The sequence below is a fragment of the Amphiprion ocellaris genome, chromosome 20 (assembly GCF_022539595.1).
Source record: "Amphiprion ocellaris isolate individual 3 ecotype Okinawa chromosome 20, ASM2253959v1, whole genome shotgun sequence".
NCBI lineage: Eukaryota > Metazoa > Chordata > Actinopteri > Pomacentridae > Amphiprion > Amphiprion ocellaris.
Window position 1 is genome coordinate 33,009,355 of NC_072785.1, and position 21,451 is coordinate 33,030,805.

Consider the following 21,451-nt stretch of genomic DNA (forward strand, 5'->3'; position numbering starts at 1 on the left):
TTGACTGTAAACTTTGTCGCCGTCTTGTGGTCGACTAAATCTCTACAAAAAGAGGCTAAAGTACCCCCAAAAGACTAAAATCTTGACAAAAATCACCACAAAAACATACTAAATAGAACCAAAAATCTCCAAATCACTACAAAAACAGGTAAAATTACCACCAAAAGATGCAAAATTTGCAGAAAAACATGAAAAATCACCAGGGATATGATGACTTTTCATGAAAAGATGCTAAATCTCGACTAAAAGAGACAAAATGACCACAAAAGGAAAAAAAATGTGACAAAAATGTGCTCAATAGCCCCAAAAAATCTCCAAATCACTACAAAAAGAGGTGAATTCAACACAAAAAGATGCAAAATTACCACAAAAACATGAAAAATTGCGACAAAAAGACGTATGACCACAACAAAAATGTACTAAACAACCATCCACTTGTCTGTCTGAGAATCAGAAAAAAAAAACTTTATTTACCCCAGAAGAGCAATAAGGTGAAGATTATTTACTCCAAACTACAACAGATAACAGAATAAATCCACGTTTTCCTGCAGGTTTAATGTTAGATTTAACAGATTAATGCTGATCCTGGATCTGTGGTTTGTTCCAGTTACCAGATATAAAACCCTCCATCCAGCTGATAACTGATCCAGGAACAGTTTGGATAAAAACCTTAAAAACAGCCAAAGTCACACAGAAGTCATCGTGGTTCTGTTTAGTGTGTTTTAGTGTTTTAATGTGTGTTGGTGTGTGTTGAATGTGTGTGTGTGTGTCTGCATAGTGTGTCTGTATTGTAGTGTGTGTTTTAGTGTGTTAGTGTGTATTGTAGTGTGTTTTAGTGTTATAGTGTGTATTGTAGTGTGTTTAATGTGTGTTAGTGCGTGTATTTGAGTGCATTGTAGTGTGTGTATTTAGTGTGTATTTGAGTGTGCATTGTAGTGTGTGTGTTAGTGTGTGTATTTGAGTGTGCATTGTAGTGTGTGTATTTAGTGTGTATTTGAGTGTGTTATAGTGTGTGTTTAATGTGTGTTAGTGCGTGTATTTGAGTGTGCATTGTAGTGTGTGTGTGTTAGTGTGTATTTGAGTGTGTGCAGCAGATAAAACAGTCCTTCAGTGGTTCATTAAAGCAGCTTCAGTCCAGAGAGACGATTTCTGCTGAAACGCCTGAAGGCTGAAAACCACCGACTCTCTGATGTCACATCTACCTGTCTGTCTGTCTGTCCATCTGTCCACCTGTTTGTTTGTCTGTCCACCTGTCTGTCTGATATTAATCTGTCTGTCCATCTGTCCACCTGTCTGTCTGTCTGTCTGTTATCAATCTGTCTGTCTGTTTTTCCACCTGTCTGTCTGTCTGTCCACCGGTCTGTCCGTCCATCCACCTGTCTGTCTGTCCACCTGTCTGTCTGTTATTAATCTCTTTCTGTTTTTCCACCTGTCTGTCTGTCTGTCTGTCTGTCCGTCCACCTGTCTGTTATTAATCTGTCTGTCTGTCTGTCCATCTGTTTGTCCACCTGTCTGTCTGTCTGTCCACCTGTCTGTCTGTTATTTATTGTCTGTCTGTCCACCTGTCTGTCTATCCACCTGTCTATCTGTCTGTCCACCTGTCTGTTATTAATCTGTCTGTCTGTCCATCCACCTGTCTGTCTGTCTGTCCGTCCACCTGTCTGTCTGTCTGTCCGTCCACCTGTCTGTCTGTCTGTCTGTTATTAGTCTGTCTGTCTGTATGTCCGCCTGTCTGTCTGTCTGTCATTAATCTGTCTGTCTGTCCATCTGTTTGTCCACTTGTCTGTCTGTCTGTCCACCTGTCTGTCTGTCTGTCTGTTATTAATTGTCTGTCTGTCTGTCCACCTGTCTGTCTGTCCATCCACCTGTCTGTCTGCTGTCTGTCTGTCCACCTGTCTGTCTGTTATTAATCTGTCTGTCTGTACATCCACCTGTCTGTCTGTCTGTCCACCTGTCTGTCTGTTATTAATCTGTCTGTCTGTACATCCACCTGTCTGTCTGTCTGTCCACCTGTCTGTCTGTCTGTTATTAATCTGTCTGTCTGTTACTAGTCTGTCTGTCTGTCTGTCCGTCCACTTGTCTGTCTGTCTGTTATTAATCTGTCTGTCTGTCTGTTATTAATCTGTCTGTTATTAATCTGTCTGTCTGTCCGTCCACCTGTCTGTCTGTGCGTCCACCTGTCTGTTGTTAATCTGTCTGTCTGTCTGTCTGTCTGTCCGTCCACCTGTCTGTCTGTTATTAATCTGTCTGTCTGTCTGTCCATCTGTTTGTCCACCTGTCTGTCTGTTATTAATTGTCTGTCTGTCTGTCCACCTGTCTGTCTATCCACCTGTCTGTCTGTATGTCCACCTGTCTGTTATTAATCTGTCTGTCTGTCCATCCACCTGTCTGTCTGTCTGTCTGTCCGTCCACCTGTCTGTCTGTCTGTCTGTCTGTTATTAATGTCTGTCTGTCCACCTGTGTGTCTGTCTGTCTGCCTGTCTGTCTGTTATTAATCTGTCTGTCTGTCCATCTGTTTGTCCACTTGTCTGTCTGTCTGTCCACCTGTCTGTCTGTCTGTTATTAATTGTCTGTCTGTCTGTCCACCTGTCTGTCTGTCCATCCACCTGTCTGTCTGTTATTAATCTGTCTGTCTGTCCGTCCACCTTTCTGTCTGTCTGTCTGTCCGTCCACCTGTCTGTTTGTTATTAATCTGTCTGTCCGTCCACCTGTCTGTCTGTCTGTCCATCTGTCTGTCTGTCCATCCACCTGTCTGTTTGTTATTAATCTGTCTGTCTGTCCATCCACCTGTCTGTCTGTCCGTCCATCTGTCTGTCTGTCTGTCCGTCCGTCCACCTGTCTGTTATTAATCTGTCTGTCTGTTACTAGTCTGTCTGTCTGTCCGTCCACTTGTCTGTCTGTCTGTTATTAATCTGTCTGTCTGTCTGTCTGTCCACCTGTCTGTCTGTTTGTCTGTCTGTTATTAATCTGTCTGTCTGTCTGTCCACCTGTCTGTCTGTCCATCCACCTGTCTGTCTGTCCGTCCACCTGTCTGTCTGTGCGTCCACCTATCTGTCTGTGCGTCCACCTGTCTGTTATTAATCTGTCTGTCTGTCCGTCCACCTGTCTGTTTGTCCGTCCACCTGTCTTTCTGTCTGTCCACCTTTCTGTCTGTCCGTCCGTCCATCTGTCTGTCTGTCTGTCCGTCCACCTGTCTGTTTGTTATTAATCTGTCTGTCTGTCCGTCCACCTGTCTGTCCGTCCGTCCACCTGTCTGTCTGTTATTAATCTGTCTGTCTGTCTGTCTGTTATTAATCTGTCTGTCTGTTATTAATCTGTCTGTCTGTCTGTTATTAGTCTGTCTGTTATTAATCTGTCTGTCTGTCCATCCACCTGTCTGTCTGTCTGTCTGTGCATCCACCTCTCTGTCTGTTATTAATCTGTCTGTCTGTCTCTTATTGTAATTCTATTTTCCCCATTCATCTCCAGACTGTATTACTATTAACATTATTTTTTACTGTTACTATATTATTCTACAGTAAATCTCTTTTATTTCTGTCTCTCTACCTTCTAAACTCTTCTCTTCCTGTCCTCGTCGCTCTGGTTTTTATTTTCCTGGAGTTAAAAGCTGATTCTGTCTCTCTGTAGGTAAAGTCACCTTCCTTCCTTCCTTCCGTCCGTCCGTCCGTCCTTCCTTCCCTCCTTCCTTCCTTCCTGTTTTTGTTCGCTCTGCTCAGAAATTTTACACCAGATGAAGCTTCCCGAACTTCAAGTTTTTGTTTTTTATTTCACTTCCAGCTGAACCAGAGTCAGTCTGGACTCCTGGAACGTCTCCTTCCATCCTCTCAGCTTCTACTCAGGTTCTATTCAGGTTCTACTCAGCTTCGGAATTCAAAACTAAGTTGTGGAAAACATTCCAGCTGAATCTGGAGAATCTTAGATGTTTCAGACCTTAAATCAAACCTTAAAGTCATTTTAAAGTTTAAATATCTCCAGAAATAAAACAGAAATGTGTTGAGAACTCAGAATAGTTTGATCAGAACCACTGAATGGATCCATCACAGTTTAATTATGAGGTCAGTGCAACGTTTTCCAACCAAGCTGGCCCTTCCTGACACGGATTTCTCATTTTAGACACATTTCAAGTCATTTTAGAGACATTTCATTTTATTTCAGAGACGTTTTGAATCATTTTCAACAATCTTCATCTTACTTCGAATGAATACTGAGTCATACTGAACAAGTTTTAGGTTGTCTTGGAGAAATTTCAAGTCACGTTTGACAGATTTTAAGTCTAAATGTCTAAAAACTGGAACCTTGAATTGTAATATTTGCTACACATCAGGTTCTACTGACGTTAGAGAATCAACAGTTGGAGAAATGTGGACCAAAGACTGGATTTTAGTAGAAATACGGATCCATCCATAGATAGACACTGACAGGAACTTCATGGAGACACACAATTTGCCATTTGCATGATTTTGTGTCTTAATTTTGCTTCTTTTAGTAGAGATTTATCATCTTTTCATGGTGATTTTTCATGTTTTTGTGCTAATTTTGCATCTTTGTTATCAGGATTTTGCATCTTTTTGCAGTGATTTACAGATTTTTGCAGCCATTCAGCTTGTTAGGGTCCGAGCACCAACGGTGCGAAGACCCTATTGGAATGCTAGGGTTTCTTATTATTAGGGTCCGAGCACCGAATGGTACGAAGACCCTATTGGAATGCAAGGAATTATTCTTCTTATTATTAGGGTCCGAGCACCGACGGTGCGGAGGACCCTATTGGAATGCAAGGAATTATTTATTAGGGTCCGAGCACCGACGGTACAGAGGACCCTATTGGAATGCAAGGAATTATTTATTATTATTATTATTATTATTATTAGGGTCCGAGCACCGAATGGTGCGAAGACCCTATTGGAATGCAAGGAATTATTCCTTCTTCTTCTTCTTATTATTATTATTCTTCACTCTTCTCCCGTCTTTTGAATTGCCTTTTTGGCGGCCTTATCATACCCCAAAACGCGTCAAACTTTGCATGCTCATCAGGACTGGCGAAAAATTTGATATTTTAGGGGAGTTGCGCATGTGTGGGGCAAAATGGCTCCATAGCGCCCCCTGGAAAATTGAAAATTTGGTCATTAGGCCAACTTGAACGACGTTTCATCTACAGTTACAAAATTTTGTAGGCATATTCAGCACATCAGGAAACCCAAAAAAGTCAATCATGGCCACACCCTAAACCCAACAGGAAGTCGGCCATCTTGAATTGGCTGTAAATTTTTCAAAATTAATAACTCATCGGGGATAAGTTCGAGAGACCTCAAATTTGGCCAATATATGCAAACACGCGACCTGACGAAAAGTTATCAAAATGTTCATCTCATTTCAAAGGGCATGGCCATGGCGACTCCCAAAAAAATGGATCCTTCGCCATGAAACGGGAAGTGGTGTCTAACTCAGCTGTACATGCTCCAATCTGCCTGAAATGTTACATGTGTGATCAATGTCCAGCCCTGACAACATCCATGTGGTTATATACATTGACAGTCATAGCGCCACCTTGTGGTAGCAGGAAATTGACATTTTTCACACTTTGATGTACTATTCTTAGCACGTTGATCAGATTCACCTCAAATTTGGTGACATAAGCCAGAACACATTGATGATGATGCCCAGAGAAAATGGTGGCTAGTCATCAAAGGGCGTGTCTGTGGCGGCGCGGCGAATTTCGATTTCTCGCCATGAAAATTGAATTATTAATATCTCAGCTAGAAATGGTCCAATCTGGACCAAACTTGATATGGTGGACACCAGTCCGGGTCTGAACACATCCACACTCATAAATTTAGGAATACTCATAGCGCCACCTATTGGCAACAGGGAGTAATTGTCATTACATTTGCACCTACCATTGCCTGAAACTTGTCATATCATCTTGAAAATTGGTCAGCTGAGTGGTTACGCCTAGACGATGCCACAGTGTGAAGATTTTGACGATTCATAAAACACTGTTGCCGTGGCAACGCATCATTGCTGTAATAAAGTATTTTTTGACAGGTTAAAAATGCTCAAATGCTCGCCAAAATTACCACACATATCTGGACCGGCAACCCATTTGATATTTTAGGGGAACTGCACATGTGTGTGGCAAAATGGCTCAATAGCGCCACCTGGAAATTTTCAAACAGTTACTACGGCCAGTACGTTTTAGCTAAAATTATGAAACTTGGTAGGCTTATGTAACTCGTCAAGACACACAAAAATGTAATTGACACCCATGCCCAAAACCCAACAGGAAGTCGGCCATTTTGAATTATATGTCATATGTTTTGACGATTTTGGGTCATTTTTGTACATTTTCAAAAGCTATAAACTCAAACAGGGTAACACCGAGAGAGCTGAAATTTGACCAGGATGTACTCCAGGCATGGGTGATCAAAAGTTATCAAAATGCTCACCTTAAGTCTGAGGGCGTGGCCATGGCGGCCTCGTGAATTTTGATGCTTCGCCATGAAACATCAACTGCTGTGTAACTGCCCTAAACATGCTGCAATCTGCCTCAAACTTTACATGTATGATCAGAGTCCTGCCCTGATGACATTCACATGCTGAAATACAGCCACAGCCATAGCGCCATCTCTTGGATGGACAGGAAATGCTGTATAACTAGCCGATACATGATCCGATCTGCCTGAAATTTGATATGCGTCATCAGAGTCCGACCCTGATAACATCCGTAGGCCGATGTACACTCTCGGTCGCAGCGCCACCTGGTGGATGGACAGGAAAAGCTCTAGAAGTAGCCTGAACATGCTCCAATCAGCCTGAAATTTTACACGTGTGATCAGAGTCTGGCACTCATCACATTCAGAGGCCGACATGCACTTTCGGTCGCAGCGCCGCCTGGTGGACATGCGTGGATTCGCCGACCAGCAAGGATGCGAGGACCCGTCCAACACTGCTTGCAGCTTTAATTATTATTTTTCACTCTTTGGCGGTCTTTTGAATCTCAAATTTGGCGGCCTTATCATACCCCAAAACGCGTCAAACTTGGCATGCTCATCAGGACCGGCGAAAAATTTGATATTTTATGGGAGTTGTGCATGTGTGTGGCAAAATGACTCCATAGCGCCCCCTACAATGTTGCAAAAAGTGGTCATTAGGCCAACTGCCAGAGTGTTTCATCTACAGCTACAAAATTTTGTAGGCATATGCAGCACATCAGGACACACGAAAAAGTCAATCACGGCCACGCCCTAAACCCAACAGGAAGTCGGCCATCTTGAATTAGCTATAAATTTTTTGAGATTAATAACTCAGCGGGGGTAAGTCTGAGAGATGCCAAATTTGGCCAGTATATGGAACACTGCTTCCTGATGAAAAGTTATCAAAATGCTCATCTCAATTCAAAGGGCGTGCCCATGGCGACTCATCAAAAATGGATCCTTCGCCATGAAACAGGAAGTGGTGTCTAACTCTGCTGTACATGCTCCAATCTGCCTGAAATTTTACATGTATGATCGGAGTCTGGCCCTGACAACATCCATGTGGTTATATACATTCACAGTCATAGCGCCACCTTGTGGTAGCAAGAAATTGACATTTTTTACATTTTGAGGTACTATTCTTAGCAGGTTGATCAGATTCACCTCAAATTTGGTGACATAACTCTGAACACGTTGATGATGATTCCCAGAGAAAATGGTGGCTCGTCATCAAAGGGCGTGTCTGTAGTGGCGCGGCGAATTTCGATTTCTTGCCATGAAAATTGAATTATTAATATCTCAGCTGTACATGGTCCAATCTGGACCAAACTTGATATGGTGGACACCAGTCCGGGTCTGAACACATCCACACGCATAAATTTAGGAATACTCATAGCGCCACCTATTGGCAACAGGGAGTAATTGTCATTACATTTGCACCTACCATTGCCTGAAACTTGTCATATCATCTTGAAAATTGGTCAGCTTAGTGGTTATGCCTAGACGATGCCACAGTGTGAAGATTTTGACGATTCATAAAACACTGTTGCCGTGGCAACGCATCATTGCCGTAATAAACAAAGTACTTTTTGACAGGTTAAAAATGCTCAAATGGTCGCCAAAATTACCACACATATCTGGACCGGCAACCCATTTGATATTTTAGGGAAACTGCACATGTGTGTGGCAAAATGGCTCCATAGCGCCACCTGGAAAGTTTCAAACAGTTACTACGGCCAGTACGTTTTAGCTAGAATCATGAAACTTGGTAGGCATATGTAACTCGTCAAGACACACAAAAATGTAATTGACACCCATGCCCAAAACCCAACAGGAAGTCGGCCATTTTGAATTATATGTCATATGTTTTGACAATTTTGGGTCATTTTTAGACATTTTCAAAAGCTATAAACTCAAACAGGGTAACACCGAGAGAGCTGAAATTTGGCCAGGATGTACTCCAGGCATGGGTGATCAAAAGTTATCAAAATGCTCACCTTAAGTCTGAGGGCGTGGCCATGGCGGCCTCGTGAATTTTGATGCTTCGCCATGAAACATCAACTGCTGTGTAACTGCCCTAAACATGCTCCAATCTGCCTCAAACTTTACAGGTGTGATCAGAGTCCAGTCCTGATCACATCCATAGGCCGACATAAACTCTCGGTCGCAGCGCCACCTGGTGGATGGAAGGAAATGCTCTATAACTAGCCTGGACATGGTCCGATCTGCCTGAAATTTTACATGTGTGATCAGAGTCTGACCCTGATCACATCCATAGGCCAATATACACTCTCGGTCGCAGCGCCACCTGGTGGATGGACAGGAAAAGCTCTAGATGTAGCCTGAACATGCTCCAGTCTGCCTGAAATTTTACACGTGTGATCAGAGTCCAGCCCTCATCACATCCATAGGCCGACATGCACTCTCGGTCGCAGCGCCACCTGGTGGACATGCGTGGATTCGCCGACCAGCAAGGATGCGAGGACCCGTCCAACGCTGCTTGCAGCTTTAATTTTTGTTGTGATTTCACATCTTTTTGTCATAATTTTTGACTTTTTGTTGTAATTTTGCCTCTTTTAGTAAAGATTTATCATATTTTCATGGTGATTTTTCATGTTTTTGTGCAAATTTTGCATCTTTGTTATTGTGATATTGCACATTTTTATAACGATTTAGCATCCCTGGAGTTTTCGGTCTCTTGGTGGGAATTTAGTGTGTTTTTGTGGTGATTTCATGTCTTTTAGGTGGCAATTTTGCATCTTTTTGTAGTGATTTGTAGATTTTGGGGGCTATTTAGCATGTTTTTGTCACATTTTTTGTCTTTTTATGATGATTTTGCATCTTTTTATGGTGATTTCATCTTTTTTTGTAGCGATTTGGGGATTTTTGGGGGTAATTTAACATTTTATTTTCAAGATTAGGCATCTTTTTGTCATGTCTTTTGTCTTTTTGTGGTAATTTTATGTTTCTATGGCGATTTTGTGTCTTTTAGTAGTGATTTGGAGACTTTTGAGGTTATTTAGCACATTTTAGTTATGATTTTGTATCTTTTTTTCACAATCTTTGTCTCTTAGTAGTAGTTTTACCTCTTTTTTGCATCTTTTCATGGTGATTTTTCATGTTTTTGTGCTCAAAGTGATGTCTTCTTTTTTTCTTTCTTTGATGTGTAACAGGATTCACAAAGTTCTCATCTCTATTTAAAAACACCATACATTTTCTTTTATTTCTTGAGTATTTTGCTCAAAGCCAGTCAGAGGAATCTATCGTGTTCCTTTCCTCTCATGCTATTTCATCTTGTTTTCTTGGTAATCCTCTAAAATCGGTCGAATCTTCTTCTTTTTCTCAAACACTATTTTCATGCATCTTCTTTTCTTCCAAACAAATCTGCACCTTAAGTCTTTTTCCCTCCGACCTGTGATGTTTTCTCTCTTTTCTTTAAATACGGTGTTTTTCTCTCCTTTATTTCCTCCTTTAGAAACACTTTGTCCTCTCTTTCCTCTCTTTTCTCTTTCTGTAAATCACCAGCTCCCCTTTCTCTCCTTCCCTCGGAGAAAAGGAGAGTTCCTGTCTGTTCGTTCTGACAAATCGCTGCTTCCCGTCGCCTCCTTTCCTTTGTGAACAGACGAGTTCAGCAGCCTCTTTTTCTTTCTGTTCTCAGAGTGGAAACGAGGACAGATTGACTTTGAGATCTGACCCGAGCTAAGACCGGCTGTCAGCAGGTAATGATAGAGACTTAGAGAGCGACGCCTCTTCACAGAGACGATCACGCCTCGTCCTCCACTTAAAAAGAAGCCTTTTAAAATTTAGATCCCTGTTGAGAGAACAGCCTATCCCTCTAAAATACACCTTGATCGATTCCCTAACTATCCGACGGCTGCAGCAGACGTGGAGATAAATCCCACAAACATATCTGAGCCGCCGCCACTGCCATTCGGCAGAAAGTCTTTTTCTCAGCCCAGAATCACGACATTGTGAGTCTGAAATGAGGGATTGTCGGGTTCTCAGCTCATGTATGCAACCACACAAAGACAATAGTTTGGATCCTCACAGTCTGAGCAACTTTCACACAAACTTTGGTCTCTGATTTGAAGAAAAACTCCAAACTCCTGACTGCGATCAACAAGAATGAGATGGAAACGGAGCTGCAGGAGCAAATTACAAAGTTCTGCACCTTTTTATGGTGATTTTGCATCTTTTGCAGTGATTTACAGATTTTTGGGGCTATTTAGCTTGTTTTTCTGGTGATTTCACATCATTTTGTCGCAATTTTTGTGGTAATTTTGCCTCTTGGTAGAGATTTGCCATCTTTTCATGGTGATTTTTCATGTTTCTGTGTTAATTTAGCATTTTTTATAGTGATTTTGCACGTTTTTGTAATGATTTAGCTTGTTTTTGGAGATTTTAGGTCTCTTGTTGGGAATTTAGTGTGTCTTTGTGGTGATTTCATGTCTTTAGGTGGCAATTTTGCATCTTTTTGTCGTGATTTGGCATCTTTTCATGGTGATATTTTATGTTTTGTGCTAATTTTGCATCTTTTTATGGTGATTTTGTGTCTTTTAGTAGCGATTTGGAGATTTTTGGGGCTATTTAGAACATTTTGTCATGATTTCATATCTTTTTGTCATAATCTTTGTCTTTTTGTAGGATTTTTACCTGTTTTTTGCATCGTTTTGCAAAAAACTACTAAAGAAACCCAATCCTAAAAACCTCGGCAAGCTTTCTGTAGAGATTCATGGAGAAACAAACCAACATCTGGACTACTGATTGGTTCCACTGTGGATTAATCTTTATTTTCTGGATAAATCAGTCAGCTGGTTGGTCAGAAAATGGTGAAAAATATCGACGAGTTTCCCAAAGTCCAAAGATATTCATGACAAAAAACCCCAGGGACACGCAATCTCTACAAAATGACAACTAAACAGTCTCAAAGAGTGAACCCCCCCCCCCCCCCCCCCCACACACACACACACACACACACACACACAAATAGACACCAGACGACCACAGAAAGCCACAAAATGACCACAAAGACGAGCAAAATGATGACTTAAACCTACAGTAGCTTCAGTGGAAATCATCTCTTGTAGGTTCTTGGATCCATATTTCTACTAAAATCCAGTCTTTGGTTGACATTTCACCAACTGTTGAGGCTCCAACATCAGTAGAATCTGATGTGTAGCAAATATTACAAGCTAAGGTTCCAGTTTTTAGATATTTTGACTTGAAATCTGTCCAAAATTACTTGAAATGTATCCAAAGTGACCACAAATTGTTCACTATGTCTCAAGATTTGTAGTAAGATTAAGATTGTGCTTAATGTCCAAAGTAAATCAAAATGTCTAAAATGACTTGAAACGTGTCTAAAATGACTCACAAGTGTCAAAATTCCACCCTTGTTTGAAAATGTTGGACTTTTTTTCATGCAAATTGTAATTTTCAAGGGACAGTAATTTCAGTAGAAAGCAACTGGACTTCTCTGGTAGGTTCTTGAAGACGTTTCACCTCTCAGAGACGTGAAACATCTTCTGACTGAAGTTCTACGATTATCTTGAACCAAAAAGTTTTTCCTGTCTTTTGAAATAGTTTTTGATTTTTCTAAAAAGATCCGATGTGCTTCTCATGAACATTTAACTCACAAACTGACTCAAAGAGTTGCACTGCAACTACAAACAAAGATAAAATTACCTAAAAGTTATTGAAAATGAACACAAACAAAGAACGATCACCAAGAAACACACAGCTTTTTCCGTTTGTTTGAGTTTTGCAGTTTCTATTAACTTGTTGGATGCAACATTTCAGAATGAGTATCAGAGAATGTTCTTGAAACTCAGCTGGTGTTGAGACTTTGTGGTCAATTTATGCCTCTTTTGGTGTTTTTGTGGTAATTTTGTGGGTCAAATGTTCATGAGAAGCTCATCAGATCTTTTTAGAAAAGTCATAAACTATTTCAAAAGATTGGAAAAACTTTTTTTGTTTTTAAATGAGGTGTTTTTTGTAGTTTCCATCAAGCAAGATAATCATAGGAGCTTCACTAGAAACCAATTGGACTTCTTCACAGACGTGAAACGTCTTCAAGAACCTACCAGAGAAGTCCAGGAGTTACTGTCCCTTGAAAACGAAAATTTGTATGAAAAAAAAGTCAAAATTTTCCCCAAAAATGTGGCCATTTTTGACCCCTTTGAATCATTTTAGACATATTTAGATTTATTTTGGACCATCTTCATCTTACTTTGGACTAATCTTGCATCATACTGAACAAGTTTCAGGTCGTTTTGGATAAATTTCAAGTCAAAATGTCTAAAAACTGGAACCTTGACTTGTAACATTTGCTACATATCAGATTCTACTGATGTTAGAGCCTCAACAGTTGGTGAAATGTCGACCAAAGACCGGAAGCTTGTAGAAATATGGATCGAGGAACCTACTAGAGAAATCCACTTGGTTTTTACTGAAGTAATTTCACTTGAAAATGAAAAATTGCACGAAAAAAGTCCAAAATTTTCCAACAATGGTGGCCATTTTTAACATCTTTGAATCATTTTAGACTTTTAGATTTATTGTGGACAGTCTTTATCTTACTTTGGACTAATTGAGTCATACTGAACAAGAGTTAGGTTGTTTTGGATAAATCTCAAGTCAGAAATATCGAAAAACTGGAACTTTGTCTGGTTAAACTTTCCTCACATTAGATTCTACTGATGTTACAGCCTCAACTATTGGTGAAATGTCGACCAAAGACTGGATTTTAGTAGAAATATGGATCCAAGAACCTACAAGAGTTGACTTCTACTGAAGCTCCAATGACCAAAATGACCTGATGAGAATCTACACGGATAAACCAACAAGATCCTTCAAAATGCAGATAAAACTGTTTAAATCATCGTCTCATTCACTGTAAACTCATTCAATAAACCAGTAAACTGAATGAAGTGATGATGTGATGCTACAGCAGCAGGAAACTGAAACTGAAACAAACCCGTCAGCGTCCAATTAGGCCGACAGCTCCAGCGAGAGTCGGAATCATTCGACGTCTGCTTCCATGCAATCAGCCCCACAGAAAGGCAGATTTCAGAACAATCCGAGACCTGCTGCCCATAGCCTTCCATTTCTGAAGCCCCCTTTCAGCCAGGAAATTAATTTTGAAAGAGGCAGAATAAAAGGAGCAGCGAGGTGACTGGAGGTGCTGTATTAGACTACGCTCCACTAAAACCCAGTCGTTTAAACGCCGGCTGCCGGCTTGCCTGTGACCTCCCATCCTGTCTGATGAATAATCGGCCTCAGACTCCCCCCTCCTCGCTCCGGATGACCCCGCCGGGCTGCCGTACCGCTGATTGCCGCTCTGGATGTTCGGCTCGGGAACTTTCGGGGAGGGTAATTGAAAAAGTTTCAGGGATTTTCTCTTTTCCTTGCGTTTCGCTGTTAAACTGCAGAGTGACACCAAAAGGATTCACCAACACCTTGCTGGGGTTAGAGCAGCGTCTGGTAAAATAAAACCAACCAAATCTCAACAAACCTCCTCAGAATCAGCTGATTTATTCCTTTATTCTGTCTACAGTAACTATAGGATGTTTACTGAAGATGTGCAAACTTTCCAGCAGATCCAATGAATTGATTCTTGTCCCTTAAAGATGAAAAACTGGGGTAAAAAAAGGGACTTTTTCAAAGGTGGTCATTTTTTACATGCATGAATCATTTTAGACAAGTTTCAAGTCATTTTAGAGACATTTTGATTTATTTTGGATAATTTTTTAATCATTCTGGATCATATTCATCTTACTTTGGACAAATGTTGAGTCACACTGAACATGTTTTAGGTAATTTTGGGCAGAAGAATCTCAGATAAATGTAAAGTCATTTTGAACTAATTTTGAGTCATTTGGACAATTTTTGATTAAATCTGGACAAACTGAGTAATTTCAGAACATTTTGGAGTCATTTTGGTCAAATTTCACTCATTCTGAACATGTTTTCAGTCATTTTTTACAGTTTTTAAGTCATTTTTGACTAATTGAACTTCTCTTGAACCCTTGAATTTCCATCTATATTCGCTGTTTTGTCCTCGTCTCCCTGAATCTCTAAACTAAGGTGTTTATCTGCTGGACTGATGAAGTTCCGAGGCTCAGAAATGATGGAAAAAGTCCATTAAAAAGTGATAAATCTGGACATAGCTCTATGGACTTCAAGAAGCTGGAACTCTGGAAATATTCCCAGTATGAAGGTAGAACTCTCATCATTGATAAAGTTACTGGAGATGAAGAAAAAGATGTTCTGAGGAGGTCAGGAAGGAACTTTAGTCCTATTTGGTTGATGGTTTTGTGCTGAAGTTTAGTTTTTTCCGCAATTTCACCTGATTTGTGGTAGTTTTGGTATTTTTCATGGTGATTTTGTATGTTTTTCCGGGCATATTTGAACCTTTCAAGGTAGTTTTGGCTCTTTTTGGGGTGATTTTGTGTCTTTTTGTGATAATTTGGCCATTTTTGTAGTGATTTTCCATCTTTTTAAGATATTTTAGTTGTAGTTTTTCCCAGAAATCAAATGTTTTTCCTCCTAAATGTCATGGTTCTATCTGCTGGACTGATGAAGTTCTGAGGCTCAGAAATGATGGAAAAAGTCCATTAAAAAGTGATAAATTTCGACCCTCCTCTATGGACTTCAAGGACCTGGAACTCTGGAAATATTCCCAGTATCAAGGTAGATTATCTGCCGTTTGGCCTAAAGACAAACCATGAAAGCCTGAACGCCTCCTCGGCATGTAAAGATGTGACTGCAGCTAAATCATGAGGACGGCAGTACACAGGAAGCTGCTTCCTCCTGACAGCAGGAATATGACTTTAACAGATTCTCTAAGTGGTGTGAAGGTTTAGAGGTGAACGTGGAACAAAACCGCTGGAACGCTGATCTGACAGCAGCTTTCACTCTCTCTGGAACTAATATTAGTATAAAATATATTATGGTTTAGTTTCTGAGCTGCTGCAGAACAAACCAAACTGACATCCAATAATTCACACTACCGTTCAAAAGTTTGGAGCCACCCAGACAACTTCCGGTTTTCCATGAAAACTATCACGTTTTCAGGGACGTTCTTGTGCCTTTCAAGATGAGTTTAATTCGGAAACGCTAGTAGACTGTAGATTCTTAGAAAAGTTCAGGATGGTAGACTGTAGTTTCTTGATAAAGTTCAGGATAGACTGTAGATTCTTGGTAAAGTTCAGGATAGTAGACTAGATTCTTAGTAAAGTTCAGGAAAGTAGACTGTATTCTTAGTAAAGTTCAGGAAAGTAGACTGTATTCTTGGTAAAGTTCAGGATAGTAGACTGTAGATTCTTGGTAAAGTTCAGGATAGTAGACTGTAGATTCCTGGTAAAGTTCAGGATAGACTGTAGATTCTTTGTAAAGTTCAGGATAGTAGACTGTAGATTCTTGGTAAAGTTCAGGATAGTAGACTGTAGATTCTTGGTAAAGTTCAGGATAGTAGAATGTAGATTCTTGGTAAAGTTCAGGACACACTGTAGATTCTTGGTAAATTTAGGGCTTCAAAACACTGTTTCGAGTGTTCAACAGTTTACATATCTACACTACCGTTCAAAAGTTTGGGGTCATCCAGACAGAAACTCCCACTTTTATCCATGTGCTAACATAACTGCACAAGGGTTTTCTAATCATCAATGATCCTTTCAATACCATTAGCTAACACAATGTAGCATTAGAACACAGGAGTGATGGTTGCTGGAAATGTTCCTCTGTACCCCTATGGAGATATTCCATTAAAAATCGTCTGTTTCCAGCTACAATAGTCATTTACCACCTTAACAATGTCTACACTGGATTTAACATTCATTTCATGCTATCTTCACTGAAAAAATGCTTTTATTTCAACAACAAGGACATTTCTAAGTGACCCTAAATTTTTGAACGGTAGTATAATAAAATACAGTAAAAATATAGAAAAAATATCATGGAAATATACAAAACTACAGTAAAAATATAGTAAAAATATACAAAACTACAATATAGTAAAAATACATTACAAATATTGTTAAAAATATACAAAACTACAGTAAAAATATAGTAAAAATACAGTACAAATATTGTTAAAAATATACAAAACTACAGTTAAAATATAGTAGAATTACAGTAAAAATAAAGAAAAACTACAGTAAAAATCTAGAAAAAACTTAGTAAAATATAGTAAAAATGCAATAAAAATATAGAAAAAATATTGTAAAAATATTGTAAAAAATACAGTAAAAGTATTGTAAAAATTTGGTAAAAATGTAGCAATATTATTACTACGTTATGATATAAGTATAACTTCTTAAATTCATCCTGTTTTACTTTTAGCTGCTCTTGTTTTAGTTAAGTCATTTGATTTTCAAACCTTTATGCTCCAAACAGTAAAAGTATGGCAGCAAAGGAGCCAGAAATAATCTGTTAAAACCTGTAGAAGACTGAAATGTTCAAAAACTGTAAAAATTGTGATCCTAACACCAACATATCTGTAAAAAATCAGCAGAAAAACTGTGTAATTTTACGTTCAAACGCTTTAAAAGTAGCATTTAACATTTTTAATTAGATTCTTGGCCTTTCTTGTTTCTTTTTTTATGGTGTAATTCATGTTTTTATTATATTTTACTGTTGTCTAACTTTGTTCTTTGTGTGCTGACAGCTTTAATCTTCTTCTGCTGGAGGTCGGGACACGTTGAACCAGATTTTACTTTTTATGTGAATGAGATCGAGCTGCTGTTTGGTTTTTAACAAGAAACCAAAAATATTTTCTGTTTTCTCTGAGTTAAATATCTGCAGCAACTTCTGTCACCCACAAACAGACATTTAAACGTTGGAAATAAAACTTTCAGACTTTAAATCGACTAAAGATTCATCGCTCTGTTGTTGATGACATCACACATTCGTCATCGGCAGACTCAGTTGCTGTGGAAACACATGAACACCTTCGCCTCCATGGCAACAAGCTGTTGGAAGGTGAAGCTGCTCGGTTTCAACTTTGAATCAGTTTAACAGAGAAGAACGTTTGGATTCATTCTGTTAATAATAAACCGTCAGTAAGCCGTCCAATCAGAGCGCAGCGTTCAGTCGGGTGACTTACAGTCCAGGTGACTCTGTCGGATTCCCTCCACGTCCTCAGCATGGATGAACTGGTAGCAGCGTTTCCCCACGATGTCCACCGGAGTCAGGTCCATGTAGTCGCTGATCCTGGAGTTAGGAGGCAGAAAAGACCAAGAAAAACAATAAAATAATTTATTTTTTTCAATCCACTGGGTCACTGAATGGGCTCTACAGACAGTTCATTTGAAATTCGCGGTTGAAAGTCATTAAATTAACAATATGAGACAAAAAAAATAACCAAACTGAACCAAAAATAACCATAAAAAGATGCAAAATGACCATTAAAGTCACTAAATTAACCATGTGAGACACAAACCGACCAAAAAACAAACAAAAAATAGTTACAGATGTAAAACAGTCAAGATGTGGCACAAAATGACCAAACTGAACCAAAAATAACCATGAAAAGATGCAAAATCACCACAAAGAGTCACTAAATTGACAAAATGAGCCAAAAAATGACCAAACTGAACCAAAAAATAACCATTAAATGATGTAAAATGACTATTTGTCACTAATTAATAATACGAGACAAAAAAATTACCAAAAATAACCATAAAAAGAAGTAAAATGACCACCTAAGACACTAAATCAACAACATGAGACACAAAATGACCAAAAACAAACAAAAAATAGTTACAAATAGATGTAAAACAGTCCAGATAAGGCACAAAATGACTAAACTGAACCAAAAATAACAAAAAAAGTTGCAAAATGACCACTAGTCATTAAATTAACAATATGAGACAAAAAAATTGACCAAAAGCAAACAAAAAATAGCTACAAATAGATGTAGAACAGTCAAGATGTGGCACAAAATGACGAAATTGAACCAGAAATAACCATAAAAAGATGTAAAATTGCCACAAAGAGTCACAAAATTCCCACTATGAGACACAGAATGACTAAAAACAAGGAAAAAAATCAGTTACAAATAGACGTAAAACTGTCAAGATGTGACACAAAAAGACCAAAAATAGCCATAAAAAGATGCAAAATGACCACTGAAGTCACTAAATCAACATTATGAGACGAAAAATGACCAAAATGACCCAAAAATATCCATAAAAAGATGCAAAATGACCACAAAAGTCACTACATTGAAATTATGAGACACAAAATGACCAAAAACAAACAAAAAATAGTTACAAAAAGATGTAAAACACTCAAGATGTGGCACAAAATGACAAAAATGAACCAAAATGGATAGTTTTTAATTATTTTCTGACAAATTTTGAGTCATTTCGATGAATTTTTAAGCCATTTCAGGCCATTTTTGAGTGAATCTGGTTAATTTTTGAGTTGTGGACTATTGTACTAATAATTCTGAACAAACTAAGGTTCACTTTGGAACACTTTTGAGTAATTTTGGTCAAACTTCACTCCTTCTGGACAAACGGCAGACCATTTTGGACAGTCTTTCAATTATTTTCGGACAGATCTGGAGTCATTTCGGTTCATTTTTTAACCCAAACCTTCACCCTAAACTCAGACATGAAGTTCTGAGTATTTTCATGTTCAGAAGTTTAAAAAGGATAAAAGCAGTTTTTTTCGTCTACTTTCAATCATCTTTAACTTTAATTTCCAACCATTTCTTCAGTCTGAACTGTTCTTTTAGAGGTTATATCACTTCCTGTAATGGCAGTAGCACTTTTAAAAAGTCATTTTCTACGAATAAATGTCATTTTTTACCTGAATATTTTTTTTAGATTTCCAGTCGGAGATGCTTAACAAAGAAACTCTGAGAGAAAAGTGAGAATAAAATACATTACGAGGCTGAAAATAATCAACCAGAGCTGCATTAAAAGGAGATTCTGTCTGATCGTCTTTATTATCTTGCTCTGGTTCATATTCCTGCTGCTGAGATTCTGGATTTATCATAAAATCTGAATATTTACCTCTCACTCTCTGCTGATATTATTTCAGTCTGTCTTCAGTTCAAATTAAATTCACTAAACACGGTTTAGAGGATTATTTTGCTCCAGGAGACTGAATAAAAGAAATGATAAAAGATAAATATTTATTCCAAAGTTCAGATTTAGTTTAATATCTGATACCAAAATAAAAAAAATAGCACAAAATCTTCACTTTTAGAAGCTGGAACCAGGAAATATTTCACATTTGTGCTTTTAAAAGTGATTAAAATTATATTTGATTAGTTTTACTTCAACTTCAACCAGCGATTATTTACAGTGATGATTATTTTCTGGAATTATTAATCAGCTGTTTGTTCTACAACGTCAGAAAATGATAAAAATGTGGATCAGAGGTTCCTCAAACATCTTATTTAGTCCAAAGATCTTCAACTTTCTGTCATAAACCAGAAAATATTCACATCAAAAAGCTGAAATCACAGAATTTAGACGGTTTTAAATTTAAAATTGAATGAAAACGATAAATTAATTCCCAGAATAGTTGATTGTGACGCCCACATTTTGAAGGAGGCGACCAAATGGGAGCTAAAAATCAGATTTAATTAGTTCATCTTCTCTGTCTGGGTTTAAATTTTAACTTTTTAAAATAGAGTTTGGTTTGAAGGATCATTCAAGGGCTAATGACCTTTTAATTAATTATTTTCTTGATTAATTTGTCAGCTGTTTGGACTAAAATGTCAGAAAATGCTTTTAAAAAAAGAAAAGTTTCATTAACTGTCTGGTTTAGTCCAGAGATCTTCAATTTACTGTCATAAACCTGAAAATAGTCACATTTAGGAAGCTGAAATCAGAGAATTTAGACGGTTTTTTAAATCACTCAAATGGACAAATCGATTCTTAAAATAGCTGCCAATTGAGTTATTTAAGTTACATCTCTGTTATTTTTAGTCCTGAAGAGGTTCTAAAATTTAGATTTAACTGCAGTTTCTCTTTATTTTGCGGATTATTTGACTCATTTGGTCTGTAAAATGTCATAAAATGTTAAAAATGTGGATCAGAGTTTCCACAAACGTCTGCTTTAGTCCAAAGATCTTCAGTTTTCTGTCATGCTGTAAATTTCTAGACAAAACTGTTCATTATTTAGTTCAAACTAGACCAGACTGGGGCTGAAACTAACAAATACTTTCAGCATTTTTTCGTCTGTAATAGTAAAATGTAATCTGTAGTTTCACATATCTCAAGATGACGTCTTCAGATTCAGTTTAACGTCATTTATCAGAAAGAAAAGCACCAAATTCTCACATTTGAAGAACTGGAGCCAGAAAATATTGAACACTGGGGCTCTAAAATTGTCTTTTTTGGTCTCAAAAATGTCATAAAATGGTAAAAATGTGGATCTGAGTTTCATCAAAGATCTTGTTTTGTCCAAAGATATTCAGTTTTCTGTCATAAACCAGAAAATATTTACATTTAAGAAGGTGAAATCAGAGAAATGAAACCGTTTTTGGACTCAAACTGACTATCAGAAAAGTTAATTAATCAGCTGATTATTAACTGATTAACCCTCACAGCTCTATTTTCCCTCCTCTGATGAATCATCTCCACATTACTGAAGCTGAAATGAAAACGTTGGAGCAGCTCTTCTCCATTAAAACCTCCGATCCGTCTGTCTATTGTACAGGTAGCACAGTGCCGCCTTAAAAGCTTTAATTGTCAAGATGTGGCACAAAATGACCAAAATGAACCAAAAATAACCATAAAAAGATGCAAAATGACCACAAAGAGTCACTAAAGTGACAAAATGGGACAAAAAATGACCAAATTGAACCAAAAAAATAACCAGTAAATGATGCAAAATGACCATTTAAGTCACTAAATTAACAATAGACAAAAAATTACCAAAAATAACCATTAAAAGATGCAAAATGACCACTTAAGTCACTCAAACTGACTATTTAATTATCAGAATAGTTAATTAATCAG

General features: G+C 38.2%; 1 protein-coding gene across 1 annotated transcript in view; it reads right to left on the bottom strand.

The window, feature by feature from the left end:
• The window catches only part of LOC111587344 (neuronal PAS domain-containing protein 3), a 186,562-nt gene that overhangs the window by 22,629 nt on the left and 142,482 nt on the right, over positions 1 to 21,451 (bottom strand). Inside the window, exon 6 of the mRNA XM_055006220.1 lies at positions 17,575 to 17,681. Coding sequence (XP_054862195.1) covers positions 17,575 to 17,681 — 107 coding nt within the window. The remainder of the gene's footprint in view (positions 1 to 17,574; positions 17,682 to 21,451) is intronic.